The sequence below is a fragment of the Pholis gunnellus genome (genome assembly GCF_910591455.1).
Source record: "Pholis gunnellus genome assembly, chromosome: 11".
In the NCBI taxonomy this organism is placed as follows: Eukaryota; Metazoa; Chordata; class Actinopteri; order Perciformes; family Pholidae; genus Pholis; species Pholis gunnellus.
In genome coordinates this window covers 24,214,787-24,228,403 of record NC_136538.1, presented here as the reverse complement: position 1 = coordinate 24,228,403, position 13,617 = coordinate 24,214,787, and the positions used below count along the sequence as shown (strand labels likewise).

The 13,617-nt window shown below is 46.8% G+C and overlaps 1 protein-coding gene across 2 annotated transcripts in view; it reads left to right on the top strand.

Moving 5' to 3' along the window:
- Positions 1-819: 819 nt before the first annotated feature.
- slc8a1b (solute carrier family 8 member 1b) overlaps positions 820-13,617 on the top strand; it is a gene marked incomplete at both ends in the record, with an annotated part of 74,371 nt that continues 61,573 nt past the window's right edge. For both annotated transcript variants that reach the window (XM_079169113.1, XM_079169114.1), the window contains 3 exons: positions 820-1,695; positions 3,152-3,316; positions 5,159-5,952. In XM_079169113.1, the coding sequence (XP_079025239.1) occupies positions 820-1,695; positions 3,152-3,316; positions 5,159-5,952 (1,835 nt within the window). The remainder of the gene's footprint in view (positions 1,696-3,151; positions 3,317-5,158; positions 5,953-13,617) is intronic.

Genomic DNA, 13,617 nt, shown 5'->3' with positions numbered 1-13,617 from the left:
TATCTCACTGTCCAGTTTTAAAAATGAAAAGATGGAACACAAAATCACCTCCAAGTGTCTGTCTGGCCTCAGAGCGGTCTGATCACAGTTAATAAGCAGCGTCGTTGACAGGATTCAGTGTTATCGGAGAGAGACACTCGCGGCCGGGTCGCTGGAGGTTTCACTGCTGCAGGAATGTGGCAGCGAGATTCAGAAGCTGCTCCACGGAAATCTATAGCGCCCGAGCAGAAGTTTATCTTTGGTGTGGTTATTTGAACAGCTAAGCAAACAGCTGACCTGAAACTTGTGTTTTCTATTTCTTTTGTGGTGTTGTGTGTTTGTTAAGGTTCTTAATGCCTCAAAGTGAGCCGCCGCACTGCTCAGAATTCTGCAGAGGTGATGTTGAGTCTTTTTAAGACAGATGCAGATTTGACCTTTCGCTGCTTGTTTACTGGAATAAATACAGAAGCCAAAAGCTTTACACACACACACACACACACACACACACACACACACACACACACACACACACACACACACACACAGCCTGTACACAACGCTGTTTTCCTTTTACTGCAACACAGAATCATGTCGCCTGTTACAACTGAAATCCAGTACTTCTTACGATGCATGATGAGGTATTTAAATGATATTGTGAAGTCATATCTGCTGTTAAATTCAAATTAAATTCAAATTAAAGTATCAAACCTAAACCCTTTTATCCAAACATGTCACTGCTTTGAACTATCAGGTTGGTCTAATCTGAATCCTCTTCTGTTCTCTCTAAAGGTTCAGCGTCCTCATTAATCGTCACCTCCCGGTACCGGTTCGGACGTCGACATGGGTCGCTGGGATCACTCCTCCCTCCGGTCCCCTGCCCTGAGGCTAGCGGTCCTCACGGTGATTCTCCTCCTCGAGCTCCACCCCTCGTTGGCCGGCGCTCCCCCTGAGCAGAGCTTGGGTAGCTCCGTTTCCGCCGTCTCCACCAATAAAACTGAATGCAGCAAGCCCGAGGCGTGCGCACGGGGGGTCGTCCTGCCCATTTGGGAGCCCCAAAACCCGTCGTTCGGTGACAAAGTGGCCCGGGCGACGGTTTACTTCGTGGCTCTGGTCTACATGTTCCTGGGCGTGTCGATCATCTCGGACCGTTTCATGGCATCGATAGAGGTCATCACGTCACAGGAAAAGGAGATCACCATTAAGAAACCCAACGGAGAAACCACCACCACCACCGTCCGGATCTGGAACGAGACCGTCTCCAACCTCACCCTCATGGCTCTGGGCTCCTCGGCACCCGAGATCCTGCTGTCGGTCATAGAGGTCATAGGTCACGGGTTCCACGCCGGCACACTGGGCCCCTCCACCATCGTGGGCTCCGCGGCCTTCAACATGTTCGTCATCATCGGGCTGTGCGTGTACGTGGTGCCGGACGGCGAGACGAGGAAAGTCAAGCACCTCCGCGTCTTCTTCGTCACGGCCACCTGGAGCATCTTCGCCTACATCTGGCTCTACCTGATCCTGTCCGTGATCTCGCCCGGCGTCGTGCAGGTGTGGGAGGGGCTGCTCACCTTCTTCTTCTTCCCCATCTGCGTGCTGTTCGCCTGGGTGGCCGACCGCCGCCTGCTGTTCTACAAGTACGTGTACAAGCGCTACCGCACCGGCAAGCAGCGCGGCATGATCATCGAGACCGAGGGAGACCGCCCACTTCCTTCCAAGGTAGGAATAAATACTACTACTACTACTACCACTAGTACTTTATATTAGCATTACTGCTACAGCGCAGCTTTATAGGATTAAATATCCACACAATGATAAAAGCAATAATAAACATTGTGTTCATCAAACCAGTGCTGAGATCTAGGAATGCAGTAAGATCACTGAAGAAGTCAGGAGACGAATCCACCGAAGTTTAGGAAAGACGTCGTGATTGGGCTTCAAATAGCTCCGTACAGGCAGCTTTAGGAAAACTCTCACAAACACACACACGTGGTGTCGAACACGTGTTGTTCTGGTACTAAAACCTTTGTTCGTACGTTCATTGAGCTGAATCTAACATGTTTGGAATCATTTACTTCAAAGAGTAGGTATTTCCTTTCAATGGTAAATAGTTTGTAGACAAGGAAAGTTCTACTCTTCTTATCCTCAGCAGATATCACTCGATATGACGACATTAGAAATAAAAAGAAATACAAAATTCCTCCATTAGTGTGTAATAAATAACTGATGCTGGGAGCTCTCTTCTAAATCAGTCAGAGAAGAGCCGACCAGTAGATGCTAATCAAGCCGTCCTACAGCGGAGGAGCAGAGAAGGTTCTATGAAGGCGGAAGTGAGTTCATGAGAGACGTGTGTCCGAACCAATTATCTGCTTTACTGACTGGACGTCTATCCGTGAAGAATATTACTGCAAACACACACGGGTAGTTTTGATGTACTGTCTGTTTTTAATTTCCTGATTACTATCTGCTGCTTTGTGTGATGTCCTGTGCATCTAATTGTATTCTCAGTAGCGTACGGTACAGTCATGTAGAGTCTCTCTTAAGGGCTGGTGGTACAGTTCCTCTCATTTAGTTATTAAGAGCCAGTGTCCGTTAGTACACGGAGAGCACTTCCATCTCAAGGTCTGGTTAAAAGAAATCACAGAATCAAACCCGAACGCGTCCCTGAGGGGAAGGCCGAATAATTTAGAAGTTTACAGAAGCTCCTTCTGGTATCTGCTCGTAGTCACACATGCGTTTCTTTTCAGGCTGGTTTCATCCACCGTTCGTAGTAATACCTACGAAAATGATAATGAGCCGTAATTCGTAGATGTGCCACAAATATTTTCACGGGAAAAACGGTGATATTTCAGCTGTTCGTTCCTCGCGTGAGACGAGAAGTCAAGTGGTGTTCTTCAGTGACGGCATTTCTGTTGTTCTTTTAACCCGAACGAGGATCTTTTCCTAAATCTAACGAAGTAGTTTTGTTGCCTAAACCTACCGGCTGAAATTGTCACGTGTTGCTGGACTTTGTAGGAAAACCAACGAAATCATACGAACCGTTGTGTGAGGACACGTTGTTCTTTTACAAAACCAGAGAACTTGTGATCTGACACATAAACCAGAAAGGTTTTTTACTTGAGATTTGACATCAAATCAATGGCACTGATCACAATTCTCTCTTTTCCGTTACAAGGTGGACATCGAGATGGACGGGAAGATGCTGAACTCTCACGGCGTTGACTTCCTGGACGGTCCGCTGGGTTTGGACATCGACGAGAAGGATCTGGATGAGGAGGAGACCCGGAGAGACATGGCCAAGATCCTGAAGGAGCTCAAGCAGAAGCACCCCGACAAGGAGGTGAGTCGGCCTCACGCGGAGAGCAGAACCTCCGCTGCTCCCGTCGGGTTTCTCTTTTCCTCGGCGTTGTTTTCTTTTGTGGGAAATGAACCGACAAAAATAAGCAGCAACAGATGACGCACTTTTCCGTTCGCTTCCATTACCGCCGTGATTATAGTGATGAATGCAGCTGAGGTATCATCACAACCTCTCAAAGTAATCTGATAATGATACCTTTCAAAAAAACAAGAAGGAAATTGCAAAGGAAACAGAGCCGGCAGTAAAATCCACACGCAGATACAAAGATGAACACAGTTAAACTCCAGTCGGTTCATATTCCATTCAAAGTATAATAAACATATCGATGATGTGTCTTTGTTTCACTGCTGTCGACTGTAAATGAAGAGTCAGGACCGTAGAAGTCATGCCTGCCTTAAATAAATAAATATATACCGCCTTAAATAAAGAATTAAAGAAATACTGCCTTAAATAAAGAATTAATGAAATACTGCCTTAAATATAGAAATACTGCCTTAAATAAATAAATAAATATATACTGCCTCAAATAAATGAATAAATAATTAAAAATGCCTGATAATATCGCAAAGATAAGCATAAAACTGGACTGAAATCTTTCCTCATTGTCTCTTATTTCTCGGACCTCTTTATTCAAAAGAAGAAAAATCAAACATGGCGTTCCACTCATTGCCCCTCCTGTTGTCTGCAAAAGGTTTAACAAATAAACGCATAATGGAAGCTGCGAGCATCAAGACAAGCAGCTGAACTACTAATCCGTCTTACATGCACGAGAAGCTGCTAAAACAGGTTTTTATGCTTCTGCCCTCGTCTCTCTTTGGATTAACGAGGCTGATGCTCGTGCTCGTCTTATACTGTGTCGCACTTTAGGCGACGACAATATTGTTCGTTGTGGACTTGACCTGCAGCACATCTGTACAAGCTGGATCCCAAGGCTTCACCATCGGTCCTCACTTCCTCACGACATCCTCACTGTGTTTGGGATCTCGGTGCTGATGCTGGCTGACTAGTGAAGGAGAGGATACAAACTGCTGCCTCTCTAGTGTCCCCCTCCAGGAAGACGTGAGATCATTAGCTTGCCTCATAAAGACTTATCCAACCAGTTTACAGTTTGCAAACAGTGACGTAAGATAAGATAAGTGTGCAAAAGCAGTTTTGTAACGGAAGCAACGCAATAGATTGTCCACCTATGGAAGCACATTAACCAGCAAAGATGGAGAATGCAACTTAAACAAAGTGGCTTTCCAGATGTGTGTGCTGTTAGTGAGTAGAAGACATCAGCAAGTGTGTGTTTGTCTCCCTCAAACAGTTACGTGAGTTACTACGGACGCACTCGTCACCAGTTAACACGGTCACTGGTTAAACTCAAACACCTGTTGCTCTGAAACGGTCGTGATTCGGTCTGTTCTGTAGCGTTTGAGTTGATTCTGACAACCAGACATGAAACAACCAGACACTGAGATGCTCGGAACAGTTTTAATTCAAAGTTTAAAGCTTAATAACTCATCTGGATGGTTTGGACAAAACCACCCTTCTTCTTCTAATTTTCTAATTCTCTGTTGACACATTATAATGACATTTTATTTGTGATGACACAGCATGACTTCTTTATCCAGACAGGCTTCATGAATCTCTGTGATTCAGCCGGACGAGCTCGATGTTCATCAACGTTCTCTTAATTAAACAAGTTGTCAAAGAGACATTCTTTCCCACAGCAGCCCGGGGTCCCGGTCCGGAGTTGAATGTGGCTCAATGTTTTAGAACAGCTGCCGTGTTGAAAACCTTTTCTTACGGTCTTCATGCGCTTTCTTGTTCCGTCTGAACCAGGTGGAACAACTCATCGAGCTCGCCAACTACCAAGTCCTGAGCCAGCAGCAGAAGAGCCGCGCGTTCTACCGCTGCCAGGCCACCCGGCTGATGACGGGCGCCGGCAACATCCTGAAGAAGCACGCCGCCGATCAGGCGCGAAAGGCCGTCAGCATGCACGAGGTGCGCTCCGACGTCTGCGACAACGACCCCGTCTCCAAGATCTTCTTCGAGCCCTGCTCCTACCAGTGCCTCGAGAACTGCGGCACGGTGGCGGTGAACGTGATGCGACGCGGCGGCGACCTGGGCAAAACGATTTCCGTGGACTACCGGACGGAGGACGGCACGGCCAACGCCGGCTCGGACTACGAGTTCACCGAGGGCATGGTGGTCTTCAAGGCCGGCGAGACTATGAAAGAGATCCGCGTGGGGATCATCGACGACGACATCTTCGAAGAGGACGAGAACTTCCTGATCCACCTCTCCAACGTGAAGGCGCTGACGCCCGAAGGCGAGGAGCCCGAGGACGGCGGCGAGTCGGCCAATCACGTGGACTCGATGGCGTGCCTCGGCTTACCCTCCACGGCGACCGTCACCATCTTCGACGACGACCACGCCGGCATCTTTACGTTCGAGGAGCCCGTTTACCACGTGAGCGAGAGCGTCGGCACCATGGAGGTGAAGGTGCTGAGGACGTCGGGGGCGCGCGGCGTGGTCGCGCTGCCGTACAAGACGGTGGAGGGGACGGCGCGAGGCAGCGGGGAGGACTTCGAGGACGTGCACGGCATCCTGGAATTTCAGAACGACGAGATCTTGTGAGTAACTCACCTTTTTTAAAAGTTTGACTCATTCGTGTTGATGTGTCGGTGTGATGCTGCTGATGATGTGAGAACGCGGAGGTGTGAGTGTGATGTGGTGGTCACGATGAGCGGCGAGGCGGACTGCTAATCGGGGACCAAACCAACAACCCCCCCACCCTCTTTACTTGTCTCTACTTTCTACTCATTCGTTCTCTACTTGTATCCTCATCTGTCTGTTTTAATTCTGTTTGCTCTGGATGCTGTTGTGCTGCTGCTTCAGTCTCCTCTGGGTTTGATTCAGCTTCACTTCAGAACAATGAGTGAAGCTCGTGAGCCGCCGGAGCCAAGAAGTTGGGTTCTTTGTTGGACGGCTGATGGTTTCAATGTCGGGACATGGAAATAATTGAATTAGAAGTGTTGAAGTGTTGAAGTTTCCCTCAAGTGCTGGATGCTGCACGCGGTAACAGAGTTCAGTGAGCAGCGGGGGTTCAGGGCGGTGCTCAGGAGGAGCTCTCCACACAAAGGCTTTTACTAAGACACGCCAGCTGCCCTTTGAGATGGCTTTATACTGTGTGAGAACATCCCAGAGCAACCACTCACTGCAGCCAGCTGGAGGCTTTTATTTGTGTCATCGTGTTTTGTGTGAACAGAAGTTGAAGTTTAATGTGAGGACCCCTGCCGTGCAGACAGCTCAAAGCTCTGCTTAGCTGAGACGCAGTGGACTCATTAACTGACGGTGACTCGCGGTGAGGCCCGTGATGCTGTTTGACTTTCACCACAGCGGTGCTCATCAGATCAGCTGTCAGCCAGATGTTTGCACACTGCTGACATCTTCGGCTCAAAACCCAAATTACTCCAACGTTCTGTTGTTCTTTAAATATGTTAATCACGTGTTCTGTGAATACAACATCTCTGTGCGTGTGACTCACACGGTGAGCAGAACTGGTTCTAGAGAACAGCATCAGGTAAATGTCCATACTGTGATTAAAACGTTTATGTTATAATTGTGTTGATGGTAAATTCAAACATCAAGCTTCAGCTTTAATGAATATCTTGTTGTGATTATTTTTGACTGATGTTGAAACTTTCAGTGTGTGAAGGTCCGGACGTCTTTCACTTCATATTATATTTAGGAACACATTTCACCTTTAATAAATATTACGCCTCTTGAGATTTAAAATTTGCAGTTCGGCATATTGTGATTTTTAACAAATTAATTGTGCAAATCAAGCTCAGAGTATCATCATCATGTTGCTCACAGACTCGGTTATAATTGCATTTTAATAGTTGTTTATTACAAACAGATGATGTGCGATGATGAAGAGTCTTTGGCGTTTAGACTCTACTGAGAGATTAGTAACCGAGGGACGTCCGCCCCACGCCACATACTGCTGGTGTTAGCTGATGGAGCTGATGGAGCTGATGGAGCTGATGGAGCTGCAAAGACTGGGTGGAGACGGGGAGTTTGAGTCATGATTGACAGCCACACACAATGACAACAAGGAGATGAAACGATGAAATAAACCACAGACCTTAAACGTGCAGTGGGCTGAAGTTCTGCTTGAGCTTCATTTCTAAATGGATCCTTCAGTGCAACATGTGTTCTTCTGATTGTTTCATGTTGTCAACATCAACATATTTCTGTTGCTCATATCATCTTTACGCCACTAGTGAGACGTCGTCTTTGATCCATAATGAGGACGTTGTCTTTGTGACTGCTGTGTTTTTATTGACCAACGTTAAATGGGTGCGTGTGTTGAAGCTGCTGTTCTGACTCATGCACACAGGTATGCACACACTTAATACGCTCTCCATACGTTCCCACAATGAGAGGTGAAATTGCTGTTTTTCACCAAACACTCAGCGTGATTGTTTTGTGTCAGAAGGCTGGGGACGGTGGGCTGATGGCCGCTCTCTCACACAGCAGGGTGGGCGTGTTCTCCACGTCGACTCAAATTACTGTTTGCAGTCGAGACTTCTCGCCGCGGCCTCGTCCTGTTTGGGCCTGTAGCTTCAGTGAGAATACAATAACTCCACAGCTGCACTGGGCCTCTTGCTAGTTTATGGAGTTGTCAGCAGGCTTTGACCGTTTGGATCATTCATTATCACAGAATATTGGCTCAATAAATCTCTCTTGGAGGGATGATTGTCTTTTGAGGTTCAGAGCTGCTGCTGTGGGCCTGTGGGGCTGATTGAGATACTCCATGTGATAATATGGCTCAATACTCAGAATGAACTCGTCCTGCCAGTTGGTTCAGACATGCAGTGGGGAGGAGATGTAGAGCTCCGTCTGCTCGTAGCCGGCAGCCGTCAGTTGTTGGTTGCAGTAGTTTGCCTTGGAAACCAAAGGTTTGCTTACAGCGCTTGTTTGGAAATGTTGGGATTGTTTGTGAGGACGGAGGCTCGTAATGACGTGAAACAAAGTGTGCTGTCACGATGGATGAATGGGAGAGATGCTGTCTCAGTAGCAGTGAAACTTTCTGTTTTCTTCTGTTTTTGGTCCGATTTGAAGCAGATGTCTGGAGGGCTGGCTCATGGCTCCGTCAGCCTGTGGCCGGCTGCATAGTTTCCATAGCTTGTTGCTCTTCCAGCCGGGACTAAGTGGGTTTTAATAACACTTTGTCCAAATCAAATGATGGACTGTCCTTCCGGCTATCGTGGTAGCTCACTGTCTGTGTATGTGTGTGTGTGTGTGTGTGTTTCCTAAGGGAAAGACCCAGAGGTGGAGCAGAATGACTGCAAACTGTAGCACTCGTCTGTGAAGTGGAACATGTAGGAAGAGGCCATTTTGTAACCAGAAAATCACAAGTTTGACTCCCACACAGTGTCCTTCAGCAGCCGCCGGGGAATAATGTCGGCGTTAGTATCTCTGCAAACCACAGAGACATTGAATGTCAACGTGTTTTTTTGCATCATCATGATAATGATTATGATTATTTAGTCCACGCAGGACGGGGGGAGTGGGGATGGACGAGTGAAACCAACACAGGACTTTCACCCTGCAGGAGATAAGTGTTCATGTTCGCTTTGAAACTTAAAGTAAATGTTGAGGATTTTTACGTTCCGTCAGAAAGTCCGTGGATTATTTATTTACTTTAGTTACATTGTTATGTTCCGATCTGTTGTTACATTACGTTGTTAGGTTACATTGTTACAATATGTTACGTTGTTATGTTACGTTACCTTGTTACCTTGTTACCTTGTTACCTTGTTACCTTGTTACCTTGTTACCTTGTTACCTTGTTACCTTGCCTAAACCGAACCAATCGTTTACAACGTTACTCACGTGGTATTGTGCGTTCCTGTACGTGTGATCCAAGGCTGATATGAAACGGTTTGTTAGTTGTCATGACATTAATAGTAATGAGTGATATCAAGAGGCAGTGGTGGTGTTTCTGAAGCTGCAGCTAGTTGTGGGACAACAGGCACATCTGACATGTAAACTGACACACATTGTTTTCCAGCTGTAGATGTACACAGGAGGTAGAAAGCTTTGTCTTTTATCACCTGCAGACATTGAGGCCGTGAATGTGGTCGTTCAGCTCAGTAAACAACCGTACATTTAATAAAGAACATTCACTAAATGTACTGCCACACGTCAGTGTTCATAGCCTAAACACATGTGCAGCTCGTGTTCCAACGTAGTCTTATTTATCTTTAATGTTCACCCCACATAGAAACATACAGCACATGTCCTCAGTGAGGGAACAGCAGAGGACGGTTCTCCTGCATTACAACAGAGCTGATCTACATAGAACCGCCTCCAGGCTGACTCTACCCTGCTTCTGTTCCTCTGATGGAGCGATAAAGGAGGGAGACATGAACAGTTATAGAGATAGATGAGTGTGAATGGAGGCAGTGATGGGAGGAGGAGAGGGGGAGGGAGGAGGGAGGAGGGAGGGAGGAGGGAGGAGGGAGGGAGGAAAGTTTTAAACCTCTCAAAGTTTGGGACTTCCCCAACTTACCGTCCATGCTTTTTTTTCCATTTTACTTCCTCCTCCACTGCCTTAGAGGGCCAGCGCAATGTATCTCCAGAATGATGGAAAGGTGTGACTGGGAGAGGGAGAGGAGAGGGTGAGGAAGAGGAGAGGGTGAGGAAGAGGAGAGGGAGAGAGAAGAGGAGAGGGAGAGAGAAGAAGGGCGAGCTCACAGACACCCCACAGCACTCAGCAGTGTCAAATGATCTTCAATGCGGTCACAGAAGATTCCAGCTCAGTCCTGCATACTTGTGTGTGTGTGTGTGTGTGTGTGTGTGTGTGTGTGTGTGTGTGTGTGTGTGTGTGTGTGTGTGTGTGTGTGTGTGTGTGTGTGTGTGTGTGTGTGTGTGTGTGTGTGTGTGTGTGTGTGTGTCAGATCCTGACAGTAATATAAACGATCATGCTGCCTCTGTGATTGGTCGTTCCGCTGTTATTGCTGCTTTTTATTGTTTTTCTTTTGTTTGAAACGGTTTAAAACTTTAACCGTCGATCTGGGAGAAGTGAGTTTCTCTCAAAAGGTTGTGAGAAATACTAAAGTATGACATCACTTCCACTGGTGAAACCAGGAAACAGAAAGAATCTCTCTGCTGTAGCTGCTCTGTGACGTCATCACACTCAACCAAAGCTGCAGGAAATAACGAGTTATGTTGAAAAATCAAGTTTTAAGGCTCAATATTAAACTTCATGAGTGAATCAGAATATTTAAATGAGACGTACATGTCCTATAGTACTGGAGTTCTTCTTCTCATTTACTACAAACCAGCCCCATCAGACCTGTCACATGACACAGAACGGTGTGATCCAGCAGCCGGAGCGGCTCTATTCAGGTTCCAGATGCTCCTGAAGGAATTAACAGAACGCTTCATGCTAAATAGGTCAGAAATTCAACCTGTTGTTCCCAAGATGTTTCACTGAAACTGTGTTTTTAGAACGAGACGAGGACGGCCAGGTTTCAGTCTCCAGTGCTGGAATGAAAGACGTGTTGTACAAACTATTGTTCTTATTATCTTGAACACGTAAACCAGCGTTTGGCAGATATACGTTTGATAAATCACAACTTCACTTATGACCGACAACGTCTCACAAATACACACAAACACACATTAAGGTCCAAACGGGTAAGAAAAGCGAACCAAACACACACGCTGGTCTCTGCTGCAGCGCTGGTTCTGAATCAAACGTATTTACCTTTTGACCCGGTGAGCTTGTAAACACACACACACACACACACACACACACACACACACACACACACACACACCCACACAAACATGGAGCCAATTATACAATTTCCATAAACAGACAGCCAGTGGAGGAACATGGTACGGTCGAGAATCAAATTAGTTTTCCTCCCACACACACACACACACACACACACACACACACACACACACACACACACACAGCAGACTGGGGCTTCACACTCCAATAACCAGCACAGATTGGACTTTTTTAGATGGCTAGAAGCTACAGAAACATGGGTTGTGTGTACACATGTGTGCGCTTTTTAAGGCTGGAGTCCAGTACAGATGGAAGCGGGTCTGAACCGAGGAGGTTATTCAGATGCTGTTCAAACACACACAATGTTAAAATGTCCAGACTCCATCTAAACTAGTGTGGATTCAGCTCTGATATGTTCAGGCCTACAGACACACACACACACACACACGCATACATAACACACTCGGATACTCCTTCACACACTCATATCAGCAAGGCATTAGATGGTAATGAGCCATGAGAAGGTTTGTAGGTCACATGACTCGCACACACACACACACACACACACACACACACACACACACACACACACACACACACGCTCCGTCCTTCTCTGACAGCAGCAGCATTAGTGAACAGCACTGAATTAATTAGCAGAGGAAGATAACAAGTGTAGAGAGCCACATTTTTATGTTGTAAAAGGACAGATAATTAAAACGGTGTGTGTGTGTGTGTGTGTGTGTGTGTGTGTGTGTGTGTGTGTGTTCTTGCCTGGGTATTGTCTTTGATTCCCATTTGTTTTAATAAATTCTACTGTGGCGCTGAACAACGAGGCAACATTTAAAATGATATCGGCAGAAAGCTTTTTCCTCCTGACATTTCAATCAACACACACACACACACACACACACACACACACACACACACACACACACACACACACACACACACACACACACACACACACTCACAGACGTTGTGCCTCATGAGGTGTGAAGGTTGTGTTCTCATGTTACAGAGTACATGGTAATAACACCTCTCTTAGCAGAAGACCCACACCTGTTACAGTGTGTGTGTGTGTGTGTGTGTGTGTGTGTGTGTGTGTGTGTTCTTGCCTGGGTATTGTCTTTGATTCCCATTTGTTTTAATAAATTCTACTGTGGCGCTGAACAACGAGGCAACATTTAAAATGATATCGGCAGAAAGCTTTTTCCTCCTGACATTTCAATCAACACACACACACACACACACACACACACACACACACACACACACACACACACACACACACACACACACACACACACACACACTCACAGACGTTGTGCCTCATGAGGTGTGAAGGTTGTGTTCTCATGTTACAGAGTACATGGTAATAACACCTCTCTTAGCAGAAGACCCACACCTGTTACAGTGTGTGTGTGTGTGTGTGTGTGTGTGTGTGTGTGTGTGTGTGCATCGTGTATTTACTGTAATGATTAAATGTGTTTGAGCATGAAAGCGTCCGAGCGCGAGCTGAACTGCTCAGACGAGGCTCTGATTAGCAGACTGTAACATCATTGTAATGATCCGGGAACGTTCGCTGGTTTAACCGCTTCAGACGCGTCGGTGTTCTGGCTCTTTGTCTGACTTTACAGACTTTACTTGCTCCATTAATCACTGAGATGGTCGTGAGCTGCTGGTGAAGGTCGGAGCTGCAGAGGAACACTCTGACGTCACGTCATTTCTCTTCTTTCCGTGGAAGTCGACTCTGATCTGGCAAAGTGCCAACTTTCTGTCTCATGAGGCGGAGAATCAATGATTCAACCGGTTTCCTCTGTTTCCTCTGCTGCACACAACACGTTAAGGTTATATATATATATATTTATTTATTCATCGTGAGTGGACAATCTGCTGTTTTTAGTTTCCTGTCAACATTCGTCTATTCTGTCTTTACTACAGCGCAGAAGGAAAAATAAAAAGGGGGAAGAGAGGGCGAGAGAGAGAAGGGAGGAGAAGGGAGGAGAAGGGAGGGCAGGTCAGCAGCTTGAGCCTCAACCAGCTGCTTCCACAAAACACCATCGCCTGGCAACCGCTGAGAAACTGGATGGTACAAGAAGAAGAAGGGAAAGGGAACACCCCCTCCTTCTCCTCCCTTTATCTCTCCATCTTTCTGATGAGAGAGAGAGAGAGAGAGAGCGAGGAGGCGTCTTGCTGCTCCTGCAGCGGCCTCTTGACATGCTGACACCCGGAGCTCTCTCGTGATGGACGCAGCCGGTTGTTCCACTTTAAACGGAGGGAGGAACACCTTTGATTGACAGGTAGCTTCTTGGAAATGCGGCGCAAACTTCTTCAGCTTCCTTCATTCCAACATCGCCGTCTGGTTTTGAATGACTCCCTCTTCTAAACCGAGCCATCCGGTCCGCTCCGCTGCCCGGAGACGGGGTTTAAACAGCCGCGCCCGTCTCTCAGGGACGGCCCCTCAGACTATGTGGGCTGCTGG